The sequence below is a fragment of the Orussus abietinus genome, unplaced genomic scaffold (genome assembly GCF_000612105.2).
Source record: "Orussus abietinus isolate OABI.00-Male unplaced genomic scaffold, Oabi_2.0 scaffold12, whole genome shotgun sequence".
NCBI lineage: Eukaryota > Metazoa > Arthropoda > Insecta > Hymenoptera > Orussidae > Orussus > Orussus abietinus.
In genome coordinates, this window is record NW_019395990.1 from 1,945,003 (window position 1) to 1,967,040 (window position 22,038).

The 22,038-nt window shown below is 52.5% G+C and overlaps 1 protein-coding gene across 4 annotated transcripts in view; it reads right to left on the reverse strand.

The window, feature by feature from the left end:
- The window catches only part of LOC105698870 (beta-1-syntrophin), a 205,221-nt gene extending 183,359 nt beyond the window's left edge, over positions 1–21,862 (reverse strand). For 2 of the 4 annotated variants that reach the window (XR_001103965.2, XM_012423475.1), the window contains exons 1-2: positions 21,509–21,862; positions 15,203–15,773 (exon numbers count right to left, since the gene is read on the reverse strand). Coding sequence is in view for 3 of the 4 variants with exons in the window: in XM_012423475.1 (XP_012278898.1) it covers positions 15,203–15,749 (547 nt within the window). In the remaining variant the exon portion in view is untranslated. Of the gene's footprint in view, positions 1–15,202; positions 15,804–21,508 lie in introns of all 4 variants that reach the window. The other 2 variants (XM_012423476.1, XM_012423477.1) reach the window with 2 other exon arrangements.
- Positions 21,863–22,038: the final 176 nt, after the last annotated feature.

The following is a 22,038-nucleotide window of genomic DNA, read 5'->3' on the forward strand; positions in this document are numbered from 1 at the left end:
CCCGTCGATCGCGGGATGACGAAGGGGGAGGAAGCAGCCACTCGCTCCGGTGGTTTTGCATCGATCGGGGTGATACCCCCCCGCGAGGAGGACCGCGAACCCGGAAGGAACGGAGTCCCGAGGGACTCCGCAGCCGAAGTCCACGGATACCGGGTACGTCACTGGTTACGAAATACATGTCCCATTTTCCACGATTAATCGTAACCCTCCCAGGATCCCATCCAAATAAACTTAGGAGATCCACCTTAATAAATCCCGGCCTTGGCAAAAATCGAATCGCCTTCTCTTCTCCCGTCACCCCCAGAAATATTCCCATATTTAATGTAAATTTAGCGAAAAAAAGACAATTTGATAACAAAAAAAATTCTATCCAACCTAAATTTCTTTTATCCGGGATCTTCTTAATTCCAGGCATGCATAGATCGGCCGACCCCCAGAATCCAGGGGGAGTTCGGAAAACAAGGCGAGTACGTACGACGGGGGCGGCGCAATCTCTGCCACCGCGCAGAAAGTGAGATCGAGGGGGTGGGTAATTAAGGTTCGGATTTCCGCGGGGGGGTAGTCGGGTCACTCCCCGGTGGATTTCTCCGCGAGTCCGCACCAGTCGGGTCGGGGCAGAGCCGAGCCGAGCGGAGCTGAGCCGAGCGGAAGAGCAAAGCCGCGGAGGGAAAGACGGGGGTGGATATGGGGAGGGCAGGGGGAAGGGATAGATAGCGTGCGCAATCGCGCCAGGAATAATAATCTGCACTCGAGATGAGTTCCGCTTTGTCTAACGACGAGGGCCAGACCCACCTCATTCCCACCCCCGACCACACGTACCCCTTCCCCCGGTTCACTCTCTCTCTCCCTCCTTCTCCGGGAAAAGCTTTAATTTTTCCTCGATTCGAGTAATCGCAGCCAGGGACTCCGCAATCAAGGCGGAAGATGCGGTACGTGTGACGGATCTCGACGAGAACGGTCCCCGGAACAAGTGGCTCGACTTCCACCCCTTTGTCCCAATGGGACATGTCTTCTCATGTACGATGTACACGAGAATAAAATTAATTACCCGAGCGGGAATAGTTTGACTCGAACGAGAAAATGATCCGATAATTCGTTACGAATTCAATTTCGCGTGGTCGAAGGGGGTTGAACGGCACTTTATGGGGTCGCCGACAAAGGGGAAGAGGAAGGAGCCGGTCTGTAAATAAATGCAGAAATACGGCCGGCGTAAATATGTAAATACGCGCCGCCTGATTACACGGGGGACGCGATCATTTCGAATTTATGCCACGGCGTCGCTCGATATCAATATTCATTGCCGTGTGAATCCGCTTTAATATTCATAGCGCGCGAACGGGCGAAAAGTAAAGCGCTCTTTCTTCGGGCGAACGATTAAAGATCGCCGGGCGAAGGGGTGGGTTTTTATAGAAACGCCGGTAGGGACCACTTTTCACGTAGCCCTGATATATGTCGTATAAAATTATGAAAAACTAGGAAAATTAATTTGCAGCGGTGGGAAATTAATTGCGGCGCCTCTTCGGATTTTCGGGGGTAAAGATCCTCCCCGTGGAGGAAATCATCCCTCGGAAATCCTTTTTTCGTACCTAACCTATGATATGTGGTTCTCGTTTCTAAACAGGAAATTCATTTCATAAAAGTGCCACAACGAGGGAATTCCGCTAAGCGGCAATTATCCTGAGGATTTTACCGTCGCGAAACCGCATTTCCAGTACAATGGAATAATGATCGGTCGTTAAAGTGCGCATTTCTTTCGACGGGGCCATTGTGGGTGCGTTTTATCGCGGGGGTGCGTCCGGCAAGAATCGCGGAGCCGTAGTCGAGGTCGAGGGACAGAGTCTTAGACCTCGAATGTAAAAATTAAACGCAGAAGTCATTTCTCGAGACGTTCATTACGCCGCATGTACCCGCGACGTTTATTACCCTGTCGCCAAATGGCTCGGTCCAGCGAAAACGCACTCGCGCACTTATGCACTCGTGGATAAGTGCATTCACGCGCCCGTGCACTTACGCACTCGCGCGTTCCTGCGGAAAAGCGGAAAATTGCCGAGAAAACGGGACTCCTTCCCTCCTTAAACCGATACCAGAAACTTAACACCCTCGTTACGCAGTCCGCGTGCAGAATCAATTACCAACGTTTCCTCATAATTTCTTATCGAATTTGAAAATAAGTTCCTTGGGAATGCCCAGGAAATTCTCGAATTCACGCGTCTAGGAAAATGGGTTTAAAATTGGGACGTTGGAGGAAGAAAAAGAAAAAAAAAAGGGATTCGCAGAAGCGTCGTCGATTTCATTTTGCATTAGCCTCCCCTCTGTCCCTTTGACGTTTCCCTGGTAATGCCCGCGTAAGGTATGATTCTCAAAGGCTGGGAGCAATACTTCGGGGCCAAGATCGAATATTGAAAAGCGCCTCGGTGGAAGGTTTCAATCCAAACGTCACGTTTCCGCCAAAAAGGAGAGAACTCTTTGGGTCGTCGGGAAAGATGTCGCTCGTTTCGCCCGACTCCCATGACATGAATCGAGGGAGACGTACTCTCATGAGGGGAAACGAGCTGGGAATACCAGAGAAGCTCCCAGCCCTCTCCCTCTACGCAATCCGACGAGGTCTGCGGAGTCCTCGGAGAGCTTCGATTATTAAAAGAAGAGAGAAAAGAGGTACGCGTCGCCATAGATAAATCTTTTATCCGCAATACGCTCGGCAAGCTTTCCTCTGATTTTCTATTCCCTTTTGTTATACAGCAACGCGATGATGCTGCTTACCCGAGGTCGTAAAAAACGACGGGAGGATCGCGTTAAAGAGTATATAAATCCTGAACCGTGTAGCGATGTAAAACGAGTAATAGTGCGTAAAACATTACGCGGTAAGTCGCGGGTTAATATTTTGTCGAGGAACCCGATGTCGTTATTGACCGGTGAAATTGACCGAACGATGGAAAGCAACGGTGGGTTCGACGAATTTTTATATTCAACGAGGTGGAGTTCGATAATTATTAATTTAGGTAGACATCCCTTGCAGCCAGTTTTCCGGCCGTCAGCCCGTGGGGGGTCCTTGTAAAAAGTTTAACAATTTAATATAACGGCTTTTGTACAGTGAAAAAGAACGATAGGCAATTTAAAGGTACCTTTAGCGGTGCTCCGATTCGATTGCGATGCCGCACGCGCTGCATACAAATACGGGGGGGAAAAAAAAGCGTTTCAAACGGAACAACGCGAAAGTCGATGCATAATTTGGCGACGTGTAATCGGCTATCAAAATTCCGGGACACATGAAAGACCCCGGATGTATGCAAATCCCTTTTGTAATGGCATCAGTCGGGTCGGAAAGTCCTCTCGACGACGATCTGCCCAAAACGCTCCCCTTGACAAAATTCGAGGGAAACTCTGTCTTTTTCATACGTGTACAACCCCGTCGAAATATATGACGGAAACGCGGATCGCGATTTTGCCGATTGTTTCGGTGGTTCTCTCAGGTTCTCCTGGAATCGCGAGATCGACTCTATCGGGGGATGTAATTCGTACGTGGGACATGCAAGACGCGCGTTCCGAATGGAGGGGTTGAAAGGGCTCGGAATGGGATTCGCTCGAAAATCGGGCACAAGGGTGCGCCTCGAGTCTGGTATCGAACAAATGACAATAAATGCTGCGGAGGGAGAGACAGTTCCAATTTATTCCTCGGAGAGGATCAGGGGTTGTTCCTCGTTACACGCACCGCGATCTCTCGACAGTTCCTCGAGAATTCGGGAACGAAAATGAACCTGCAGGGAAGTGCACCCCTGATCTCGAGGAGGGTTTTACGAAACGTCAAATGTGCAATGGCGCGAAATTAGGGACGCGGGATTTTTTTAATTCCTGATAAGGGTATGCAGGAAATACATCAAATGCATCGGCGACTTCGGGGCGAGATTTGGGGATCGTAGGCGCGACCCCCCCAATTTCGCGTAATTTCGTTCGAATCGGTTGGCCGCAATTTCGGTCCCGAAGCTTCGCGGTTATTTCCTCGTTACACGCACGCCGATATCTCGCGAACCGCGAGAGGCCTCCCCGGGGAGGGGAGGCTCCGTGAAATATCGGAAATGCATCCGCGACCGGAATTCCGGGGGAGGGAAACGTGGAGAATTTCCACCCCCGGAGACACCGCTCGGTCAGGTGACTCGGTGGCCCCGATAAATTTACCCCCGTGTCATCTCGGGAATCGAGCATCTCGAGGCCCACCCTCGCGATACAATATTTCCTCCCCCCGCGGCAACCCCTAAGGGGACTAACAATACGATTTTATGGGGCGCCACCAGTACGCCTTGTCACGGCGTTCGGATTCAAAGCACGAACATACGGAAAATCATTTCCCGACGAGATCGCCCGTATCCACCCCCGGGAAAGGCCAGATTTTCTCGAATTCCCTCCTAACCCTCGTATATCCATCACGGCCGATCGGAAAAATCGGGAAGAGAAAGTATTTTAAAGGGAAACCACGCGTGATAAGAAATTCTCCGCTGTTATATTTATTATTTTTTGTTCCTCATCGTGGCTTCGCTTTATCCCGTCCCTACGACCCTTTCGAGGATGTCGCCCCATCTTCGGGGCAGTGGCATGGGATTTGCCCCTTGAAGGAGACAACACGCGATTCCACCGGCACTTGTACATACAACCTACCCGTAATAACTCCGGGAAAATTCTGACGTCGAGCCTTTGCCGACACAACCTCTCGTGCGGGTTATCGGTCAATCTTATGCAATTCTCCGCCCGCGAGAATGCGGACTCGCGATATTAGATGTCGATAAGACGCCTGTCCGTACTATATCGGTGAGGGTATCTTCGCGAATCGTGGCGATCTTTGGCGTGGGGTCTCCATGGGATCGCAGCTCGGCATAAAAAGGACAGGTAATATCGTATTCCCCCTGATACCAGTGCTTATCTACGAAGCGATACAAATAAATATATTTCTTTTTTATCAATTTATTCTTTGGCGCTTAAATAATGATTCACTAAAAAAGATGCTCGGATGACTCCTCGTTACCGGTTTATAGGAAAACCGTGAAAAATGTAAATATCGGTAAACTCGCCCGGGTAAACGTAATTTTGGTAATTTCTCGGTTCACCGAGGAGGTTGGAATCCGGAGGCGGCGAGTAAATTCCCCGGAAGCGGGTATGGCGGATATCTGCGATCTGAAATCCGTCCATCCGGCATCCGACCCGCGATCCTCTCCAGTTAACGGGCTGGGCTTAATTGAGGGAAAAGTTACAGCCGCGCGAGACACCTAATCGCTCGGCGAAATCGGACATTTCCGTCTCGCGATCACGCGAGCCGGCCCGATCGGCCCTCTGCGTCGGCCGCGTTTATCTCCCGGTTTTCTCTCCTTCTCTCCCTCCGTCCGGCGTCCCCGTAAGAGGTTTTCGCAGCTTGTAAACCTCCCTTAAAACTGCTCCTCTTAACGAGGGCCGACCGCGACCGGTGCCTCTTAGGAGACGTAAACGTCCGGCGACCGTGCGGCTTTACGTGTCGGCCCTCCCCTGGAATTCGCGTCCCCCAAGCCCCGTGGGAGATCCGCGATCCCGTCCCTCGTGAAACCAAGCGACAAGGGGAAATGCTCCAATTTTCCGTCTCGGCGACCCTTCGACTTTCCGTCGATGACCCTCGATTTGAAAATCGTCGAGTCGACGAACCCCTCGAGCAGGCGAGGAGGCGTAATTCGCGCGTCGCGACGCCTCCGATAACATCGCGGAGGGGGTGGAGTGTCGTGCGACGACGTCCGGCGCATCCGGACGAGGGACAATTAAAAAAACGCGATACCCAGGGTCGGGCGGCGGCTCGCAATTACGTTATTACCATTGCGGCCGGGTACCTCGGTGGCAATTACGCAGCACCGGCGCCTCGCGACGAGGAAGACCCCGGAATTACGGGCGCAACCCCGGCGAGAGGGGTGCAAGATCGCGTCGGACCGATTCTCGTTACCTTTCGCTCCACGTGCGCGCGGTGCAACGTGCAGGGGTGCAATGTGCGGTGCGATGTGCAGCGGATGTGCACGCGCGGTGCGTTCGATCGAGTGATAACGAGCGCGATATCGGAGGGACGCGACGCGACGATCGGGCTACGTCGAGGGTGGACGAGCACGGTACAAAGGGGTTCTCCCCCTCTCTCCCTGAACACGCGATTTGCTCTAACGGACTCGATATCGATTACGCTTTATCACCTTATCGGTGATTTGCAACACTTGAACTTCATTTTCCAAATGAAACTTCTTAAGGCACGGTGGTAGAGCCGAAGTTTGCACATCGGATAACTGACTCATATTAGAAAAAAAGCAAAATAGTTTCATTAATTGCCGATAATATTTAAAATTTCTCCGTAACTTAAAGATTAATCAATTTCTTTTTTCATATTATGGAATATTGCGGGAATTCTCAAAATTCATATCGGACTTGGTTCGCACTTTCGTCCAAGTTGTCGCATCGCCTTTTATGTCCACGTGCATATTGCCACTCCGTATAAATTAACGTAAAATCGATTAATTATGAGAAAAGGTGGGGAAACGAGGTAAACGGAGAGCCGTACTCGTTATTATTCAGTAGGTCGAGCCAAGGCCTCGCAATTGCACATCGGAGGGCCTGTCGCATCGGCGTAAGGCATCCTAATGCGCCCGTAACCCTTTAATTGCCGGTGCTTTGCGTCCTTAGTAGCAGTTTATGCCCCCGTAACAAGAGGACACCCGCCTTTGAGCGGCCTTAATGACTCACTGTAGCGGGTCCCGAAATTGCGGATAAAACGATTTCGTGCCGTTAATTTTTCATCCCCTGCTCAAGAGGGAGCCTTATCGGCTGCCGCTTCCGGACCCGTTTCGAATTTATTTCCGCCGGGTGATAACCGCGAGTCCGGGCGCCGATAACGCCGGGTGCCCCGAAAAAAAAAAAAAATCCCACGGGACTTTATTGGTTCTCCAGGGTACGCTTGGTCCCGGATTTCGCTCCTCCGCCGATTAATCCCCCTTTCGTTCGCTCCGATAAGAACGGAGGAATAGAACCTAGCGGAGAAATTTTTTTCCATTTTTTTTCTTTTCATCTTCATCTTTACTTTTTCTTTCCTAAAGAGGAAACTGAGAAAAAAGGAGAAAGAATCGCAAGACATTTCCAGCCTTAATAACCGCGTCCTTAACGAGGCATTCACGTGGCCGAACGGGAGGGCGAGGGGGAGCGGATCGCGGAAAGAGCAAAAATTCGCGAACACCGATTCGCGTCCCTCTCTCTTTCCCTTTCTCTTTCTCGGTTCGAGGTGCATTATCGGGAATCTGTAATAAAACTGTAAATGTAACGAAGAGTAACGCAAAAATACCCTTGCGTATTAAATGTATGAAACGTGTATGTATGTTTCTTTTTTTTTTGCAAAAGCGCGCGGGGGGAAAGAAACACGACGCGAGCGTTACTTTTCACGGAAAGAAGGAAGAAAAGAGCGAAAGGGGGCGAGTCGCCGCGTAAGGGGGAACCGGTACCGTCAAACGTAAATTACGCATGCGGCCAGGGGTATTGCGGCGGCCATGGGAGTTACGACGCGGCCTTAAGCCGCCTCCACCCCGAAATCCGCGACTTGCGGATAAAAGGAATTTCATAATCCCGGCATAAACCAGAGACCCCCTCCGCGTCCCGGGACTCGGCTCGAAGACGTCCCGGAAGCGGCGAGCCAACGACTTCCGGACGTCTCCCGCGGGATTACGCCTACGGCCAAGTACCTCCGCGATATTACCTGAGGGGATAAAAAATGTCGACGCGCGATATCCATCCAGATTCCGCAAGTAATCTCCTCCTCGGCCGCACGGCAGCCATCGAGAGATCCTCGCCTCCGAATGGACCAGAAATCTTCGCGACACTCCTCGGATGACTCGAGGAAGGAACCGAGATGGCGAGGAAAATTTATCTCGAGCTGCATCGACCTCCGACTGGGCCGCAATAATTCCGTCGACAAGGAACGCGAGGATTTTTCGCGCAACTACTTTTTCTTCCGCAGAGAAATAGAAATCATTGGATGGGAGGCGGTAACCAAACGCGACGCGAGCAACCGCGCATGACTCGCTCGTACGTAGGAGGATAATCGACCTACCGATATCGCCTTATTTAAATGCACCGCGGTAAATTATAATCGAGGACGCGATATGAGCGCGACATTGAGAAACCTCGATGAGATATCCTGCCAGGACCCCGAGATCGCGCGGAAATTAATCGCGATTCGGGTCGGAATTAAAAATCAGGAATCGCGGGTAAGAACGGGGATAGGACGTATCTGAATGTCCCGCGTCGAGAGTAACTACCCCCGACGTTAAGTACACGAAGAGCCGTCCCGTAATGACGGGTTGCCCTCGCAATCGCAATCCCGACACGTCTGTCTTATCGGGCGCGACTTTCAAGGAGCGATCGTGAACGGGAATAATTCCCGAGTAAGTACGTGACGCACGTAAGCCGCGCAAACGCATCGGACCTGGGTGCGGGTAAAGCGAATACAAGTACGTACGGCCGAGGTACGTACACGGGAGACCGAGTGAAGTAGACCCGTGGGATATATGGGCGCAAGGTCGACCACAGGAATCCGGGGGGTGTTTACGGCGGCCATTTGCCGGTGGATGGGCCCAATTAAAATATTAATTGCACCCCTCGCCGCAAAGGGTACGGCGGGTGCTTCGCGTTTGCGACGACGTCGAGGTCGGGGAAAAAAAAAAGGATCTAGGGTAAAGGGAGAACGAAATCCTCGAACGCGGTCCATGGGACCGAGCGCGCACTATCACAGGGATTTCGGGAAAATATTCCAATTCCGAATAAATTTTTTCGATTTCGTGTTTTCCTTCTCTTTTTATTAGGTTTTCATTTTTTAAGGACCCCATCGAGATATCCGCCGCCGGGGGATAATTAGTCCGGCGATGGTAATTACGGGCGGAATTAATTCGTCCGTTTGGTCGGGTCGAGGAAACTACGAGGCGTAAATCCACTTTCTGGTGGAGTTCCTCGAGGAGACGAAGCTCGGCCGGGTTTGCGGAAGAGCTCATACGCGGAAGGAGAGGAAGAAGAGGAAGAAGGGCCACGGGAGGGCGGCTCGATTTAACGAGGCGAAATTGCCTCCGAGCAAATCGCGACGCCCGAGGTTTGCTGCGACAATGAATACTAATAACAACGGGTCTGAGAGAACTCTCGGAGGAGGAAGCGCCGGAGAAAGGAAACCCAAGGGTAAATAAACAAACGTAGCTGCGACAAAAGGCCACCCGGCGGGGGGCGCGAAAATGGTGGAGGGAACGAGGCCGAGTCGCCCACCTTTGCCCGGCCGTGCAAATTCGCGCGACAGGTGGACTACCGAATGCAACGACGGATAAAATAAATCTTGAGTGCAGAAAATTTGCCGACGCTATCGTTGGCATCGAAATTTTCGCCTCGGGGTCGCGACCCCTCTCGGAAAATAAATTAGAGGGTGACCGGGTAACGGGTGTAGGAAAAATAAAAATGAAGGGAAGACCCGTTGCAATGGTCGGAGGAATTTTCGGGAGAGATTCCGCGGTAAAAAGGAATATCGTTACGAAAGGAGAAAATGTCACAACCGGTCCGGCTCTCTTCCGCTCCATCGGCGAGGAGCGTTCTCGGCTTACCGGCATTGGATATCGACGAGAGGGTCTTGTTTTATAGTCGCGTTACGCGACAAAATATCCAGCTTACCTTTGCTCGGTTCCTTGTACCTTTTATCAATTTCCTCTGCACGTGTACGGGAAAGCCGACGGTTTCGCGCGGTCGAGAGTCACCAATTTGGTTTTTGACGTTTCGCTACTTGCGATTCAATTGCGGGCACGTTCGCCCGTCGAAAAGAGAGGTATTACCCGTTCATCTTTCGGCCGATTTCGGGGGAATTTCGCGCCCATCGGAGCATCGTTCGGGAACATCGTGTCGCCCTGGATGTACACCAGCGGACGTTAAAAATCGCGGCCCAGGATTAACATTGGATTTTTACAGCGCGATGACGAGCGCTCGCTCAAGGTAGAACAATCGTTCCACGAAGCGAGAGTCACCGGCCTCGTTTCCTGTCCCCCTTTCCTGTATTCCGATTTGCGATACCAACGACAAAAATGCAATATTTCGATTACCCCCAGTGCGGTATCGCCTACACCTGCGGAGCGACCTGCAGGACACCCGTCGCGGCGTTCGAGCTGAACATCTTCGCGTCTCCCATTTTTTTAAACGTTATAAATAATTGCATAGATCAACGTAATACAGCGACAATTAGGTCAGGATAGTCGAAGGCGAGCCGGGTAATTTAATTTTTTCCTAGTGCACCGAGCAGCTCCAGTGAACCCTGACCCCCTTGGTGGTGAAATAAGAACACGATACGCAGGTTTAATTACGTCGGAATGTTTTGCATTCGGCGAACTCGATTCTCGAATTACGGACGAACTTATCCTGACACCTGAGATTCGGGTCGATGCAATCTCGTGCATTCGAGTGCCTTATGCACCAGCATCGCGAGATGCCAATGAAATGAATTAAATCGTTTCTTTTCCGTTGATTTAATTTTATATAAAAAAAAATAAAAAAAGAACGTATCGGTAAGGAATTAATTTCGGGGTTCAATTACAATCTTGACAGCGATTCATACGAGATCGAGTCGACTCTGCTCTTCCGAGCCCGATTTAAGGCTCAATTTCCAAGACGAAGAGCCGGAACGTCCATCATGCGACAGTTTCTTGGAGACTGGGAGAATTATGCGTTCCAATTAGGCGAATGAACGGAATTGCCCCGAGCAAGAGCATTACTTTCCCACCCGATGAATCATCCTCCTATCCGAGGCAGATCCGAAGAGATCCACGGATGATCATCCGATCGACGTAAAAAAATATCCTATAACCGGTGACAATCCGCAAAATCCGTTCGCAAATGTCGCCCGCCGATTTTCGATCGCGTGAAATCCAGGGATATTTTTAACGACGCGTCATTATGCAATTCGGGGGTATTCCGATGCAACAATGGAAGGTCCCTCCGCCGATTGGAATGCGCAGAGAAATAAACTAAACGCGAAATAATGGCTAAACGGCAAATCACGAATCGCAACAAAAGGGACGCGCGACATTATTCTCCCGCGATCGCGAAGTACTTTGGTGCAACAATATACGTAACAATGGCTCGTGTCAAATTCCGGGGGCCGGTCAATGATCGAGCGGCGTCCATTCTGACGTCTGGTTTATTAATTAAACTCGTCGGCCACTATCGCGCAAAACGGCGACGTTGCGTGCGCGTCGCGATACGACCCGAAAGAGTATACGACACGTGGAACGATAATTGAATCGTTAAAATTTATCTGGACGCCGCGTTTATTAGTATACTATATGCGCCCACGTTTATTGCTTTATGAAACGCTTTATTATAGATGCATCTCTAGCTGCGAAGGCTGAAACGGCGCAAATCCCCGTTGCATTAAAGACCGTTTCCCCGTGTTCGCCGTGCCAATTAACGGGCTTTACGACGGAAGGGTCCGCTAGTTTTCGTTATAAAAATCCATCCGCAAAAGCGATAGACGATAAGGAAGGCGCGATCGTCGCCGTTACGACGAAGGCGACGATTTCGCCTTTCGTTTCTCGTACCTCTTCTAAAAGCCCTCGCGAGTCGTATAAAATATTAATTACGACTTCCCGATTACAAAATACCATCCGTTCGATTTTAGCACTTTAATATTCTTCACGTATTCGTGATGGAAAATTTGAAAAGGCGGAAATAAGACGTGATATGTCTCGGTCGTCGACTTTACTTGGCGAGATCGCGTCGACGACGGTCGGAGAGAATCTACCCCCAGGAGGGAGGGGACGTGAAAATATTCGGGCGATCGAGAAAATCCGCAATTTTCTCCTACCGGGGACGACGAAGGGACGCGAAATCCGCATCCGAAGTAACGACCCGGCCGAAACTTCACCGGCAACTTCGGACCCCTTCCGGGGAAGTTCTGCTCCGTTTAAACCAGGAAGAGAAACTAGGAAGGGCGAAGGCACGAGTCGCTCCCGCAGTCCCCGGGAAAATTCAGGGCTAATGTATTCGGAGTACATATGTACCCCGGGCCTCGTGTATCCTAGGTATATCCGCACCTGAGAAGCAAACCGTCCCGACTGCAGAAGGCGCAAACTGGGAGTTGCGGCGCTTCACTCCTGAGACCTGGACGCGTCTCACGTCCCACGTATCGATTCCATCGAACCGCGTAAATTCGCTATCTTAGCCCCGGCAGATATTAAATTGCGCCCTAATGCGCCCCCAAGTCGGGTAATTTGACGGTAATCGATAACCGTTTAACGTATCAATTAAAACTTTACCCCGGTCCCGGCGAGTCAACCGAGAGGCCGGAGAGACGGGGTTGAAAAGTCAAAAAAGTGAAAATTCACCCCCCCACCTGGTTTCATCGCCGATCGAATTTCGATATCAAACGACCTCAACTCGAGGTAAAGATATTAAGAGGAGATTTTAAGGATTCCTCGCGGATACAGAAATTTCGTTTAATAATTTGCACGTTTCCCTCTCCGTAAGAGTTGGACGCTGAAACGACACCCGGATGGCTCTGGCCTAAGTGCACCCGAGTGCATCCATATCGAGCTCCCGGTTCCTTGGCGCTCCGCGAAAGGGTAAACGCGGAATGCATCCGGATCGCCTGCAACGGCGCCGGCCCGTTTGGACCAACGTGTTCAAAATAAAGGACCGCTTCGGAAAAAAGGGAAAAAGAAGGAGAACCGGTCAGTCTCCCCTGCCTGGCACGGATTTCCGAGTCCTGGGGGGTCCTGGCCGAGGATTCCCTCGGTCACGGAATTCCGGGAAACAAGGAATCCCCAGGAATTCCGCTTTATCGCCGTGTCACTCGCCGCGTGCGACGCTCGCAATAATGGATCCTCCGCGAGTACGTTGCCCCTCGACGTAAAAATCCTCCCGACCTCTTCGGAGGTATTAAAAGTAATTCCGCAATACGCTGGAAAATGTCATTCTTTCTATTCCCCGTAAAATGGACATTTTCTTCTCCGGCCCGAATCCGCGATAGGGAGGCACCCTCCCTCCCCCCGAAAGTTCCCGGACAATTTCCCCCGTCGATTGTCCGGGGATGGAAAGAAACCAGGTCGTCGTTAAAATTGCTGGCCTCGTCCTTCCTAAGCCTTTCCATCCCCGTTCGAGGCGACGACGCGAGAAAAGAGCCCGCGCGTTTAACCATCCCCTAGTTACAGGGGTGCGAGGACGGTCGTTTTCCTGGATGCCGAGCTCCTCTGCCGGTTGTAATAACGCCTAAGTGAGAAAAAGTCGGCCCTCGGAAAAAGGGAGGGGGTAGAGGGGGAGGAAAGGAGCGACACTTTCGCGCAAGAAACAAACGCCGACTCAGGACGGAGGAGGATCGAAGAGAGTGGAAGGGAATTTATCCTCCCCCTTTCGCGATTCTCCCCACCCTCTCCCGTTTGTTCCACCTCTTATCGGGCTTGAATCCCGGCGCTCCGAATTTTCTCCCGACGTATACGATTTTGGAGAAAATTCTTTGGAATTTTTTACCGACTCCCCCCCAGACTATTCCTTTCGTCGACGACTACCTCGGCGACGACTCCGTCGGCCTCGAATCGCGAGGCCTTCGGGGGCGGTAAATTAATCCGACTAAAAGCTTCGGCCCGTTTCGAGGCGGCCTCTCGCGAGGCTCTCCCTGATAGCGGCCAGATGGAATTCAATATTGATAACAGCCTGCGAAATTTATACCGCGACGGGAGTCTACTCCGTTTTAATTGACGGCTCGAATTGGTCATTTAATGGCGAAACGGCTGTCGTTTTTATCGTTTTGACCGTTTCTCGAGATTCGTCCGCCTCGTTGGGCGGCAATCGGGCCGATAAGGAGGTCCTGCATCCTCGTCGCCGTTTAACCCCCGTCGAAGGAGTGCATTTTTCCTGGAATTTTAATGGGAAACAAAAATTCAATTCAATGTTCTTAACAAATCTGGCGATCACGAGATCATCGATCTCTCGGCCAAAGAGGTCAAGGCGAGGAACCGAGACCTATCCTATGAGTACTTGCTCGGTAGGTACTCGTTTTCCGTCGTGAAACTTCCTCGCCGAGCGGCGCTTACGACCCGGAGATAACCATAAATCAAAATCACGGCAACGTCCGGACGCGATGGAAATAACGGAACGTGCCGGCAATGCGTATCCCCGCTGACAGAAATTGATAGAGTTATTAAAAAAGGGGAAAAAAATAGGAAAAACAACGCGAAACAACTTTCGACGGCGGAGAATGGGCCCGAATGATCGCCGCCCAATGTTCCGAACAGTTCTTACTCGACGGAAACTCTTTAAGACCCATTTACGAAATTAATATCAATACACGCCAACGACGCCGAACCCGCGATAGACAACCGCGTTCCCACCCATACCGTTCCTATTTCTTCGCGAGCGCTCTAATGCATTTTAATTCACTCGGGCCAATTATCAAGGTTAACCATCGATCGGAAATTAATATGCCATTTCTCGTTCCTGCACTTCGTTAAAACAAGAACGAACGGAATATCGCGGCAGCGAGATAAAAGGAAAGGAGAACAAAGAGGGCGGGACAATAAACGGGGCCGCCGTCGAAAACGCAACTCGCTTTATCGCATTCCGTAGCGCGCGGCCAAATAACGATAATTATAGAGCGAAAGTTAATCACTTTTAATTCGAGTACTACCGATAATTACCGGGGCTCTGTAACGGCGGTGCAGTTTGCAGTTCCAGTTACCCTCCCCTACCGTGCGTGCCCCCGCAGCCGCGCGTGCGGCCATTCCGGCGCGGACTGACGAATTTCGAGAGGTCGGCGGGTTCGCTCGCTAATTATTCGCGTTTTCATTCCTCATATTTATCCGGCGATTTTTCACCCCTCCGGGGGATAAGTTTGTCGGAATAATTTCGGGATAATTAGCCCTTGCCGATGGCCGGGCAAACAAATGGCCGGTCGTGTCGCGACAAATGTCCTTAATTATTCTCTACACGGTTACGCGGCATCGGCCCGACGGGACGAGGAGGGGGGGCCACGTAATTCCTGGCAAATGGCCGCAAATGGATTTTTTTCGAAATCGAGTGTTTCCCCATCGGTCCACGTTGCGCCAACATCGGGAGCGTCGACTCGTAAAAGAGGGGGAAAAAAAAATACGAAGGACCTCGGAGGTGGGGACAGGTGGTCCTCCACCTCCTCGAGGTGCTGGATCGAACTTACCTTCGAGCTCGACGACCTTGCCGGCCCTCTTCAGGGCCTTGACGGCCTCGTCGTGGGTGGCCTCGCGGAGGTCCTCGCCGTTTACCGCGAGGATGGCGTCGCCCACGTAGAGCTGCTCGGTGAGGTCGGCCGAGAGGCCCTTGAAGATCTTGGAAATGAGGATGGGCATCTTGTTCTCTTTGCCGCCCTTGATGGAGATCCCGAGGCCGTTGTTGTCGCTCTTGACGACCCGGACGACCCGCTTCTGGTTGGCGACCGAGTCGGGCACGTCGGGGTCGTTGAGGCAGTCGATGTCGTTGTTGTTGGCGTTGCCGTTGAGCGGGCCGGCGTCCTCGCAGCTCTCGTCGAGGGAGATGCTGAGGTAGTCGTCCTCGAGGGAGACAAAGACCCGGTACCACTGGCCGCGCACCTGCGTCTCCAGGACGCCGGCGCGTCCCGCCGCCCCCGTCGCCGCCTGCGACCCCGAGGGCTGCGACGACGTCGACGTCGCCGTCGCCGCCGTTGCGGCGGCCGCCGCCGCTTGCCCGCTTCCGCTCAACTCCACCATCTCGATTTCCTCGCAGACGCCGCGCTGAAGCAGAAATCGCCCTGGTTCTTCGATCTGTGCGGAAAGATGATCTCAGAGACGTCCGGGGATGCCATCCCGAGTTGAAATTTTTATCTCCTCGATGATAAGGATAACTACGATCGAGGAACCGCTCAGCTCGAGCTCAAAGAAGTGCGGAAATTTCGACTCGGGATATATTCGCTCGAATATTAAAAATCATGCATCAAAAGGGAGAATGAAAATCCGTGGGCAAGGCGAGCGTCGATAAAATAGGCGTCGGGACGTCGAGGTTCGCTTTGGGTCGGTCAGTCGTTTCAACCCTACTTTGCGTTTGTTTTCCCAAAAACTGAATTTTCGGTATATTCTCGACTAGAAACGCGAAGTCACCGACCGCCACCGAAATCGGGGGATTTGCCTCCGAGATCCCGAAACCCTGACCACGGTCAAGAATCGGGGAGCGTCGGACGGAATAAAGCGGAAAACGACGAGGGTTCCCTTCCGCGGGAGGATTCTCGGGTTGCCGCGTCCGGAAGAAGAGCCGGATAGAAATCGGGGCTGGAAAAGAGTCGATCGCCCCCGCCCCCGTTTGCTCCCTTTTCCAGGCGTCGCGCCGCGTCGCGTCGCGGCGACCGTATATCGGCCAGGGAATAAATATCATCCGAGGCAGCTGTCGACTCGGATGAAATCCGTACAGTCGGCGAAATAAATGCGGCCCTCTGCATACGGGGGCCGCGTCGTGCCGCTTCCCTTCGGAAGAACCAAGATGGCGGCCGGCTCGACCTGGTTTTCCCGCCGCGAGACATTTTTTTTTCTTTTCCCCGAAAAAGTCCGCGAGATGCGCGCCGCGTCCTCGCGTTCTTGAATATCAACGGAAATAAGATGCAATCGCTAGCAATTACCCGGAGGCACGGGGGCGGCGTTAATGCCATTCCAGTAATTAGACGCCTCTGTGTCGCGGCCATCACGGAACGGCCGTGACCGCCGGACAAAAATATTCTCCCGAGCGATGCGGTAATGCGATTCCACCTCGAAAGATACCAACGGCCTTCGAGCCTGGTTTCGATACGACGCGTGCTCGCGCCGCGTTTTAATAACCGGCGGATCGAAGTAGAAGGGAAATTCGAGGACGGCCGGCGCTCGCTTCCGGCGGCCATTTTTGACGCTCGCGCCCGCCCGGAAACGGGAGGTCGCGACCCTCCGGCATAAATCGCCGATTTCGGCCGAATGCGGAATAGCTGCGGAAACGGGCGGCGGAGGATGGGATTTCGGGAGGACATCTATTCGGGCGAAATTGATTTACGCAAAGTATATTAAAATGCAGACGACCGTTCGTTAAGCGCGACAAAGGGGTTCGCGGGGGGGCGCCAATAGATGACGCCGCGGACGGCGGGATAGGAAGAGAGAAAGAGAGAGAGCGCAAGAGGGCGGGTACGACTCGCAATTGGAAAATGCGTTACGACCCAAATAAACCGCACCGCCGAAATCACGAGCGCGTTCGCAGCGGCGAAAATTAAGAGAGGAGCCCCGATGGAAACGCGCCCTCGGCCCGGCGGGGCGAAGCGACCCGTGAAATTGGGGAAAAATGAATTGGCCCCGGGAATGCGCGTAACCCCTCCGCACGTAGCCGCTTACGGGAAATAATCTCTCCGAGACGCGCCGAGAAGACCGCCGATTGGCCCTCCCGACCCGGGGTGGAAAAGTGCGGTTTTCCGTTCTCCCCCCAAAGCGGTCCATCGATCTTCGTCGCGCGTGTATCCATTTTTTCCCTTCCCCTTTAAACTACCGACCGGAATTCCCGAACGCAAGCTTCCGTTGATTCCTCGTGGATTTTTCTTTTTTTTCTTCTCGGCCCGGCCATTTTTTCAGATTACTCTTTAATGTGTTTTTAATGGATTCTCCGAGGCGACAGTCGCCCCCCCTTGCTCGTTCAATAGATCCTCCTTGAAGCAGGTCGCTCGTTACGCAATTGAAACAAGAACCGAGGAGCAACGAGGACGCTTTAAGAGGTGCAGGAAAACGAGCGGAAAGGTCGCGTCTCAAATTTAGAATATAATTCCCGTGACTGGACGCGGTTAACGAAAGAAGAAAAGCAACATTGATACGTAATAAAAACAAAACCAAAAAAAAGTACAGAATCCTTCGCTCTACTCTCTGCGTAAGTGGCCCGACAACCTCGACTATGCATATTTCCTTGAGAAACGCTGACTGGAAACCCGAGCGATCTACCTCGACCATTTTGCGAGGTTCCGGTTGATCCGGAACGATTTTTCTCCAATTAACGGGGAATAATGTTACACCGCTCCGGGCGTCGCTCCTAATTTATTAGAAATCTCGTAGCTGATGTTTCAATTATCCGAGCCCATCTTACAAGTCCCCGTATCTTGTTATATCGAAGCGGACTAGCTCTTATTGCGGACCGATAACAGGTTAGAAACGTGGCAGATAACAGGAATAAATATCAGGCACTAAATATCCCGCAAAGGTCTTCCCAACTATACTCTCCCCGACTTCAACCAATTCATTATATCGCCGGATATCAACGGGCACTATGTATTAATTTCAATTAATCGTTACATTTGAGATCTAGATTATAAGTATTCCCGCAAATCGCCTCGAAATCGAGGGGAGCTCGATATCGCGACAGTCGGGTTCGTCGATACGATTAGATTTTAATTAAATCTTAAGTGTACATAAAATGAAAGTCATCAAGGCATAGTTATTGCCGGAATTGGAATAGTTACCGGCGTTATTTGAAATTAACGAGCGTCGTTTGATTCCGGTTATTGGCAATGAACCTCGGAGCGGGTTATCGACTTTTCTTTTTCCCCTCGAAAGAAAAAATGAAAACAAAAGGCGTTTTTAATCGCTGATGAATCAGGTATTGAACCCGGGAGAAAACGGGAACGGAATACAATGGTGCCGTAAAGAAGGGGAGACCCCGAGAGTTCTTAATTGCGACTTTCCAATTCGCAGGCGGGAGTAATGAGAGAGTACTTTCGCGTACTTTCTCCGAAAAGCGCCAAAAATTCGGAGGGAAAAAAAAGGGAGGGGGGGGACGAGATTAAACGAAAAAAGTCACTCCAATGTACGGACTTTCCCTTTAATCCGGGGTAAAGCTTCGCCGATCTCCGCGGAATAGGCCTCGTTACACGTGCGTAATGACTCGTGCGTAATGAGCCACCCTCGACACGCAGGGGTGCGTGTAGAGGGTTAAGCTTTCAAGAAACGGGAGACGACCTTTGCCGAATCGCTCCAAAAAAGCACAGCGAAACCGACAAAATGAAAAGTCAATTAGATCCTCGGTAACGAAAATGAAATCCAAAAAGTGTATGAAAAGTATTGCCAAAGTCCCTTGGAAAAAGAATTCGACTTTCTCGCCACCCTATTTAAACCTCGAGGAGCTTAAAGCTCGCGGATGAGACCTCGAATGAAGATTCGACCTTCTCGAGGGGTTGATCTTCGAGAAACGAACCGAGACGAATCGGACGTTGAACGTCGTTATACGAGCGGGGGTAACGACGCGTAGACGCACCACCTCGGGCGTGTAAGGCCAAGGGTGGATTCGAGGTTCGAGGTTCGAGGTTTCCGAGGGAGGAAAAGCAAGACCGAGGCCGAGGAAAAGAAAATAGCCGAGGGGGTGCAAACCGAGACGGGAGAGTTCGAGTCGAGGGGAGACAATCGCGAAGAGACGTCGCCGGGTCTCGATGAATTTTTCGACCCTTTCGCGGGACCAACTCTCGCAAAATTCCCAATAACGATTAAAAGGGTTCGTTAATGCCCTTTAAGACGACGCTTAACGATGATTATTCTACTCCGAAAATGTAACAGAGGGGAAAATAAACCACGCATCCCCCCGTTCCCTTTCATTCCCGGAAATGGAAGTCGATATCAAGGAGGGTCGAGTGATACGTGCCCAACCAAAGTGTTAAATTTCAATTAAAAAGGCATTCCCTTACTCAGCAGGTCCGGTCTACTCGCTAATCAGCCTTTCGCACGCCTCGCCGCCAACTTGGAGAATTAACGACCGATTCCGTTGCCAAACTCCCATAGTCCGCAAAAATTGAATAAAACCCACCGGTTCGTCGTCCGGGCGTAAAACTCTACACGTCCAGGGATTAGGATAAATGAAAAGCCAAAATGAAAATAGGAAGTAAACTTATTACCGAACACGTGATAAAACGCTTAACCTCGCGCGCATCGAAAGCGAACACGGATAATCGAAACGAAAATCGGAGGAAAAAGGTGAGAATTAATTATCCATGGGTACGTAAAATTACGAGATAACATTTTATAGAGAGAAAAAAAAAAGAAAGAAAAGGCATAAAATTAGGAAAGTGAACCCTCGAGACGCACCGGCGACTCTCCAGGGTGGCCGTTAATTCGGCGTCCTGGACGACGTAACGAACGTTCCTCGCAATGACGGTCAAACGGCCCATCGGACCGCGTCACCGATTAACTACCGTCGCGTCATAAATCAGCGTCGAAAGTGCGTTCGGCCGCTCGATTAACGACCGGCGATCGAAATCGCGAAATTCGGCGATAAGGTCGCGTCGGGTTGACCGTGAAAATCGATAACGAAGAAGGACTCGAAATAAAGTCCTCGATAAGGACCTGGCGGCCCCCGGAACCCCCGGTCAAAGGTAAGGCGTCGGTTCCGGCCGGTTTCCCATCCTCGACGCGCCGACGCGCCGCGCTCCGTGGGACGGCCCGGTCGCGTCGATCTCGCTCGTCCTTCGCACGTATCGCGACCTAACGGAACGTTCCCCGATCGCGTGACGAGTCATCTCGCGGCCCTGCGAGTCCCCCGACGACATTCTCCGCAATTGCGCCCGTTAATCGCGTAACCAGGCCGTGACAGGTGCGACGAGTTCCGGACAATTTGCGACCGTTTAACGACCAGGCCCAATAATCGCCGATTCCCGATTTCGCCCCCCGCGTAAACAAGGCGCGGCGAGTGCCGAAAATTTCCCTTAGGAAGCTAGAATATCGATCCCCAAAATCGCGAGGATTTTCGGTGCACCAAAAATCGAGAAGCCGGCCGGTATTCCAAAAACGACCTGGACGGTCGGGGGCGTCTCGAGGAAACGGGGGCAAGAAGCGTAAATATATGTATACGGAAAAAGAAGACGTTCGAGACATCGGCAGGGACCGGACCCGGGCAAAACCTGGTCGGAGCGACTGGAGTGGAAGCCGAGATAGTAATTCAGCGGACTCGTTGGGGGATTGTTTTTGAAAGACTCCGAGCGCGCAGGTTTTGCCCGGGCCGGGAAGGACAAAATTCGAATTACCGTTCTGCGCGCGTGCACGGGCATGTGAGCCAGGTTAGGGTGTCTCGGTTAGGCTAGCGACGCCGGGCAGGCTCTGGAGGCCGGCTGGGTCTGCGGGGCGTCCGGGTTCTCCGGGCGGCGCGTCATTAAGCCCTCGCTAGCGTATCTCGCGATCGTCCCAGTTCGTGACATAACCGGGAGTCGGCGCTCTCTCTCCCTCCTTTCGCGACGCGTCCCGAGGGGTCGCTCGCGCGCTCTCGTGCCGTCTCTCTCTTTCTCTCTCCCCTCGGTCGCCGCCTACGCGCGGCGAGGTCGCTCCTCCGGTCGCATCGCGACCCGGTCGGAGGCGCACTCGCGACCGAGGCTTCCGCTGCCCTGTGCGCGGTTAAGGGCACGGTCAAGTGCGCGTGCACCGGGACCGGTCTCCGGCGCAGTCTGGGCCCGAGCCGAGAGGGGACGCTTCCAGACGCGGGTCACGCGCGGAGGACGCACCTAACGCACCGGCGGTGTGGCCCGCGTCCTCGCAGGTGCCGCCGTCGCCGCGGAACGGGCGACGGCGCTCGATGCCCGGTGCCGCGTCCGCGGGAACTCGGCGCGACCTCCGCCTGGAGCGGTTGCTCTATCCAGGTGGTCGACTCGAGGGGCCGGCACGCTTCTCGTCTGCCCCCGACCCCCGCGCACTCGGCTCTTTCGGAGCTCGTCAACGCGACACCGGCCCTGCCGCGGGATCGAGGTTCGCGCCCGACGGCACTCGCGGTTCCCGGAACGCCGACGGCATTCCCGATCCCGAACCACACGCGGAAACTCGTGCTCTCGCCGCGGCCAAGTCACGAGCCGTACTGACACTCGCGGCTAAACGACCCTGCGCTCCCTCCGACACGCGGAACGCCCGACGCGCGACTGCGCCGATGCGAGCCGCGCTGCTCCGGAAGAAACGCCGAGGCGCCTCTACCGACATCTCGTTGGGACTCGGCGAAGCTCTTCCTCGGATCTTCTTCACCGACTGCGCGAATTGTATTCTT